We start from the raw sequence: 7,884 nt of genomic DNA, 5'->3' as shown, positions 1-7,884 counted from the left end.
CACACCAAAAAAGGCAGTTTACAGTAACCGGGGAATTAACCCTTTAACTGCCCGTACCTTACATGATGTAATGATGTGGAATACCGACAACAAAAAAAATCACAAAACCATAACACCATAGCTACACAAAGAGACAACGTTCATGTTGCACTGTACACAGAACTGCACTCATATTGAGCAAGTATTGTTTTTAATTGAACAATTAATGGTAAATAATTAGGAATTACTCTGTTAATTAATGGAAATTATGATGTCCAATTCTGGTATTATAGCTTTTTGTGATTCTTAATAAAACAGTGGGTAATGGAAGTTTTCACAAACTGTCTTTGCATGCTACATGCAATGAAGTGTCTGCCTTCTGCTCCAAGTGCTCTCACTTAAGCTGCTGCCCTGAGGTGTGATCCTTCACACACGTCTGTGCCTGAACCAAAGCCCACTTTGGTCAGCAGGAATTTTCACATTCAATCCCATGAGCTTTGAGGAAACAGAGCACTGGTGGTTCTGTGAAGCACAGGATTCAGTTATTTATTCAGAAATGGCACATGCATGAGCTGAAGTTAAACCAAACTAGTTATTTCTGTAGGAGCAGAGGAAAGCAAGTGGTTTGGTGTTTGCAGGCTAAAGAAATTTTATGTGGATTTTTAGTTTTAGTTTGTTGGTAGGTCTTTTTATACAATTTACTCCCTGTGAAAGGAATTTGTTGTAACAACATCCTAAATAAGAGTCCAAACAAGATTCCTAATAAAGAAAACCTGATGGTTCATGGAGACAGTATGACTAAACAGAGTTTCAGTTCCCTTCCCCATGGCAGTGTGGCAAAAACCACTTAAAAGCAGTGCTCAGGTCATAAGAAGCCACACAAGTGGCTGGCAGAATGGTCTGTTGCTGACCTTATCAACAGGTTTCCCATAGGTACCGAACTGCTCCTTGTGCTCCTCAGGTGTTCAAATGGCAACATGAGGAAATGCATAGAGATTCTTTTCTAAGTTCTTTTCTAAGGCTTTAGCACCCAGCATTGAAGTAAGTGGCTTTACTAAGAAAGACCCACTGGGGCAAACAAAGCCCATGGCTGTTGTGTTGAGCCGGTGATTAGCATCAGGACTGAAGGAGCGGACCTGTTTAATGTTCTGTTTCCAGGCTACAGCTGTTTTCTTCTGTTTGTTCTACCTGCAGATGTTGCTATGAGGAAAAGAGTCCGCAATGACTGATGTGGAGCCCGTGGTGACAGACTTTGCAGCATCGGGCAGGGCAGGCCGCCGGAATGCCTTACCTGACATCCTGGGCTCTCCTGGTGGTGCTGGGACCTCAGAGTTGCCACACAAACTGGCCGAGCTGTCCATTTCAGAAGGTAGCACCTGTGTGTTCCTGGGCATCTGCTTGCACTCATCCTTTGCTCTCTCCTTAAGGCTTCTGGTATCATGTAATTTTGATGTCAATACCAATAGTTCTTTCTTCATTCAGGATTAAGTTCAGCCTTCCAAAGCAGTTTTGTACTCCTAACAAGACAAGTTAATTTTAACTCAGACTGAGTCTGCCATATCCACCCACAGACTCGCTGTGCAGCAGTCTGGGGAAGGGTGCTGGGAACTGAATGCTGGTTCACATGAAGAGGGGGAAGCGCAGTTACATTGCTGGACAGCTTGGCAAACCACCATGCCAGCTATTAATTAGGGTCTCCTCCTGCACTAGGGTAGCTTAGCACAAGACAGTAAGCTGTTCTGCTGATCCAATTACAGCTATCATTCTAACTTGGAGATAAAAATTAGGAGTGCTAAGTCCTCCTGCTTAACTTTGGACTTTGCTGTCTAAGAGCAGTGTTGCATTTCTGATGCTGATGAAGTAAGAATCATAGGTTGCCCCTAAGCATGAGTTGCTCCTACTTTTTAAATCTTAATTTGGAAGAATATTTTTCTTCTCATGCCTGCCGCTGCCGTGGTGGTCCCACTTCCAGCAGCAGCAGTGGTCTGCAGGCAGCAGAGTAGGAGGCAAGCCTGTGGTGAGGGGTGGAGGGCACATGAATTCCAACTGAAATGGGTTACAGGAAAGATTCTCAAGCTCAAAGGGTGTGTGTCCTGCTTCTATATTACTTGAAGCAATGCTGAATTTGCATCCTCCTAAAGCACCATAAAATTGTGGGAAATTCTTTGACTACAAATTGTCCTTGTTTTGCTCATTTCATTTCTATTAAGGTATTTGGGTTTCTGTAATTCAAGCCCATCTGGGGCCTGTTGAAGGACTTCTGGTGGTGAGGAAGAGGGTAGGTAGACACATCACTTCCAGGAGGAATGAGAAGAGAGACTGGATCACAACCTCGCTTGAAACTAGGAAGGGGAGGAAAAATATGAACTGAATGGGTGCTGGAAGGAAGCATTACTTTTGCAAAAGGAAAGGCCAAGGATTTATGAAGAGGAGAGGGCAGACATAAAAAAAATGAAAGCAAGCAAGGACAGTTATATATGCTTAGGCTGAAGGGCAGTACTGAGGAGAACTGGGGGAATCTGGAAAAGCAGACGCAAGGGCGCTGTGTTAAGAGTGCATGCAAGGTAATACAGGTTAGTGACAGCAGATGAGATCCAGTTCAGACTCCTTGAATTGGAGATGTCCTTACAGATGTCCGCTTTCTGGTGTATGTGACAGCAGCACTGAAAATCCATTCCAAAGTATAGACAGGCAATTAACATTTAATGATTTCATTTTCAAATATCTTCTTTTTAATTCCAAAAAGCTCTTCCACTTGGCACTGTTGCACATAGTGACCAGGGGCAACATTCCTTCAGGAGGGAACTGTTTCCCTTGTCAAAGAGGAGGCAGGTGGGAATTTGACACTGTGGAATAAAGCCCTTGGACCGAGAAGTCCAACCCACTGGAATATTCATTGCTACACTATGAATAACTAACCTTTGTATTGCTTGGAGCAATGAACCTTGAGGGGCACGCATAAAACCAGGTTAAACAAAGCTCAAAAAATACAACAGCTATAGATAAGTTCCTCATGTTTGTTTCATTTTAGACTCTGGAAAATTTAGTAGTTGGAAATAATATACTTTATGGAAAAATTCTCTCTGATATTATTTTTTCCTGCATAAAAATAAGCATGAAAGAGTGAATGTCTTGTTAAAAGAAATGTTACAGCACAAGATAACAGAAATACTCCAGACAGAGTAATCCTCTCCTGGTGCCCATCCAAGCGCATTAAGAAGAAATGAAACACAGCTACATTAGTTTTAGCAGAATGTACCAATGCTTTCTTACAAACAAAAGGAGATTTGAAGAACAATTGAGAGCATGGAATTATCCTTTGCTTTTTTCATTGGCACATACCTGCACCAGAGCATGCCCAGAAAGAGCAATTGCTGTTATCAGCAGTTTGCAGTCCTGATAATAAGTGAATGCAGGATACAGTTAGACACACTGTGACTAGTGGGCACTGCTTGGGTGCTTTTGTGAATTGGGAATCCCACAAGTATCAAAATGGGAATTGCAGCCTCATTTTCTTGTCAGTTAAACTTCCAATTAGACAGCAAGCAAAATGAGAGAAAGTCATCAAAATAGAAAGAAAGTTTAGAAGTTCAAATGCCGTGACTGGGAAATTGTTTGCCTGTGAAACATTTTTGGGCTCTAACATACAAAGCTTGCTTGTTTCTGGCTTTAGCAGTAAGCTGTTAAAATGAAAGCCACTGCCAGCTCAGAACAAAGAGGTTGGATAAATGAGAAAAGCGGAGAAGATAGAACATGTGGCTATATAAAGCATGCCCTATTTTTTTTTCTGGCAGTCTGAAAAATTCAGTGAAGATTGTGGGGAATGGTGAGGAGGGCCCTCTATCTTGCTTCACATTTAGCTAATGCTCATTGGATCATACATTTCCTTTCCTACTAAAAAGCTGTCTCTTGCTGTCAGAGTGAAAGGTCAGAAACAGGATGTGCTAATACCTTCTGTCTGGTTTAGAAGATAAAAGAGACTTTGCATATATTCTTTATGAACATACAAGGATCCTTGCTGTGTGATACAAATTCCTGTGCACTCTGGAAGTGGCACTAAATTAATATTCACCTTGAAATGAATGGGAGAGGTTTTGGCATCAGCTATTTTTCACACAGCCTAACTCTGACAGGAAGGCTATCTGTACCCTACCCATCCCTGCTGATGTGTTAGTTTTGGAAAGTTGAACTTCCCAAAGGTGGTCTGGTGGGAAGCCATAGTAGAACCATATTAAACAATCAATTGATGTCACTGGTGATATTAGGGTTAAAGAGGAATCTGCAAGAAGTTTGAGAGCAAAGAGGTTATAATGACCTTCTGTAATCTGCTTTAGGGGTCTGTTCTGCTAATAATGAGCTTGGAGAAGATAATTATTAATAGTTAGCTTGGAGAAGAGAAGGCTCCGGGGAGATGTCATTGTGGCCTTCTAATACTCGAAGGGAGCATGTAGACAGGAGGGGGTACAATTATTTACATGGGTGGATAGTGATAGGACAAGGGGGAATGGTTTTAAACTAAGACAGGGGAGATTTAGGTTAGATATTAGGAGGAAGTTTTTCATTCAGAGGGCGGTGATGTACTGGAACAGGTTGCCCAAGGAGGTTGTGGATGCCCTGTTCCTGGAGGCATTCAAGGCAAGGCCAGACGTGGCTCTGGGCAGCCTGGTTTAGTGGTTGGCAACCCTGCACACAGCAGGGGGGTTGAAACTCGATGATCTTTGAAGTCCTTTTCAACCCAGGCCATTCTATGATTCTATGACAATTTATGTTGCTCGGTGGATATAATTCTAGGTAGCTGTGTATAACTCTCTGGATATACTCAGCAGCTTAGCACCTGTAGCACCTGTGCTACCAAGTAAGAGCTTGGATTTCCTCCAGCAAACTGTTTTCCTCTACCTTGTCTGCAAGTCTCCACTAATATTAGACATCAAACCCCAAACAGAAGCAGACAATAGAGGAGATGACTCTGTCTCCCTTTCCTTAACAGTGCTGTGCTAGGTAATACTGAAGAATGTCAAATAACTGAGTTCTTAGTTTACCTGTGTTAAACTATGAAGCCTCCAAACCAGAGGCTGTTGCAGGCAACATCAAGCAGTTTCTGCCAAGAGATTTAGCTGATAAATTGTGTACAGTGGTCTAGATTTACTGTGGTATGTGGTGACCAATATAATAATATAATAATAATATAATTTTGTCTGTTTGTGATATATTATGGCAAATCTCTGGCGAAATTGCTGAAAATGCACCTCTTAAATTATGATTGTTAAATCAGATAGAAGTTGAAAGATGATACAACCAGATTTGTAGAGTAGATCCATCCTTGCCTGCGGAAGCTATGGTCTGTCTTAGATCTGGGTACACAAACTGTTTGTTACCATTATTAATGCTATGAGGGACTTGAAGATAGTGTGAAAATAATTGTGCTTTGCAAGGAGATCAAGGCAAGAGGAGTTCTCATTTCTCAGTAAGAACTTGGGCTTCAAAAGAGAGAGAGCAGAACTCCATTTATCTAATGATGACCATGACCACGAATCACTTCTGCTGGCGTGCTTTTATTTGTACTAGTCATGTAATCATTCCATTCTAACCTATGAAAGAGTGAACTTCAAAATCAGAATAAAAAAAGAAAGAAATAGAAAAAAAATATCCCCTCATCTTGTGCAAAGAAGGTTAATTCTACTAGTTTTTTCTTGGGAAAGAAGATTAGACAAATAAAGGACATGTTCATAAAATGTACTGTTATCTACCAGAAACCAAGTGGTGCTTAGAGGAGTGTTATGTTCTAATCTGACTTTGAAGACAACCCAGAAAAAGAGAAAAGTTATCTCTGATCTGATACTTAAAATCGATCAGAATGTGCAAGGAGCAGGGAAATTAGCACCAATAAGAAACTGTTTTTGGACAATGCCTGTGCAGGTTCTTTATCTTTTGAGTTTATCTCTTTCGAGAGCACCCATGAGTTCAGTAATAAAGAGCCAATCCAAACTGAAGTGACTGGTAAACCCAAATATTTGACTGCCATTAAAAAGCTGTAAGAACGTGTGTGGTATAAATGTTTGATTATGTTTTTCTAGATGAAGGTGCAGAGGGTGGAGAAGTACCATCCAGAGCCTTGCTGGAAAGTCAAGAGGCAGAGGGAAAGAGCAGCGATTCCTAACACCTAAGGACTGCTTGACTGATGAAACCTACCTATGGACTTTCCAGAGTTTCCCTGTGTTACCTGTTTTGAAGTGTGGTAGCAACTGCAGCAGCACAGAAAAGACTTTTGTGACACACTTATATCTAGATGGCTTTAACATGGAACTACTGCTTTTTCTGCTGTCCTCCATCAGAAACAATGTTCTACATATCCAAATGGAAAGAGAACTAAAGAATGTATCTAAGAATGTATCTGTTCTTTTTTTTTTTTAATTGTTACTTTATTCATCCAAACTAGTCTTTTTTGACAGTTTTAATGAACATAGATAGCAGATGTACCAAGCAACAATTGCTTTAAAATAAAAGTCCTATTTCTTAATTTTCTAAAATAGCTTCTTTCTCTCTGACACAGAGGTGTATTCACTCTCCCCACCTTAAGATAATAAGTATGTAGTAGTTTACAGACCTAATATGCAGTGTATCTTCAGAGATTCTTGTTCTCATTAGGGATAAGTAGATGGATGAGACAAATAGAAAAACTAACTTTTTTTTTCTCTCTTCCTCCTGACTTCAAAGCATTTGTTTACCATTTAAACTACCAGAGTTCATTTCTGAACTCTCTTTAAACTCTATTTGATTATGGCAGATCAACTCACCCATCCCACTCCTAGCAGTCTTGCTATTTCTGTCATTTCTGTTTTCAGGCTTAGTACCGTAGCTGTTCAAGTGTATCTGAAACAAAATAGCCATGTTTGTAAGTGATTAAAACTGTTCATTTCACTATGGAAATTAAATAGCTATCATGTTTTCTGTCTTCTGTTGAATCCTTGATGTTTCTTTTATATGACGAGACTCTAAACCCCGTGATATATAATTATTGCATCTCATTTTTGCTTTGTTTGCTGCTGATGAAGGTGTTCCAGTGTGATTTTTGCAGAGTTTTATCTACTGAAAGACATTTTTTTTTGTTATGAAGGCTGTGCTCCTGAAACTACCCAGCATGCATTCCTTTACTGTAGGAACCTAAAATTGATGCACAGACATGTACCCTTACTGCAGTCTAGAGCAGCTGCCATTTTATGTACTATGTGAGACCTGACCAACACTGACAATCAGATTCTTTTGTTTATCTACACAGTCTCTCTGCTGGACTGCGGCAAGATGGAGGAAGCGTCCCACATATGCACATCACACATTTGACTGATATTCCACCTACAAAATATTTGGGAATTTTATAGCTGGTGGACATCTTGCAAGAGGCTTTTCCACACAACTAGAATTCATAATAGGTATTTGCATTTATTAACAGGCTGTCTTTTGGGGACCATTCAGTAAAGGGTAGGTTTTATCCAACCAAAGGAACACTGAGTTCTCCACCTATCTGTATTCATTCAACAAGTGCAACATCCCAGAATTACCTTCAAGTTTGGAAAGGTAAATAACATACTCCACTGTAGCAAAACAGGTGACTTAAGACAGTCTGAAAACCTGAACTAGCAGAGGACCAGAGCTGAAAACCACAGTGGAGAGGGACATAAAGTTAACTGTATTTCTGGTGCACACTTTTGTTCTGTGTTACAGTCCTTTTTTCATACACCAGTGTCCTTTATAGCATCAGGGCAAATGAAAGCGTTCAATTTTAAGAAGTTAAAATGATCCCATCAGATTCAAGTGGTTGAGAATTACTGAAACAGAATTCCTTATACACTTTAAGTGAAGCATATGTTAAAGTGCTCTTCTGGGTCACAGCCTACATCGAATTCTTCT

General features: G+C 40.3%; 1 protein-coding gene across 3 annotated transcripts in view; it reads left to right on the top strand.

Moving 5' to 3' along the window:
- PKIB (cAMP-dependent protein kinase inhibitor beta) overlaps positions 1-6,941 on the top strand; it is a 58,374-nt gene extending 51,433 nt beyond the window's left edge. For all 3 annotated transcript variants that reach the window (XM_021392533.1, XM_021392530.1, XM_021392532.1), the window contains 2 exons: positions 1,174-1,348; positions 6,054-6,941. In XM_021392533.1, coding sequence (XP_021248208.1) covers positions 1,201-1,348; positions 6,054-6,136 — 231 coding nt within the window. In that variant the 5' untranslated portion in view covers positions 1,174-1,200 and the 3' untranslated portion in view covers positions 6,137-6,941. The remainder of the gene's footprint in view (positions 1-1,173; positions 1,349-6,053) is intronic.

Source organism: Numida meleagris, chromosome 3 (assembly GCF_002078875.1).
Source record: "Numida meleagris isolate 19003 breed g44 Domestic line chromosome 3, NumMel1.0, whole genome shotgun sequence".
NCBI lineage: Eukaryota > Metazoa > Chordata > Aves > Galliformes > Numididae > Numida > Numida meleagris.
The sequence above is the reverse complement of the archived record's forward strand: the minus strand, read 5'-3'. Positions and strand labels throughout refer to the sequence as shown.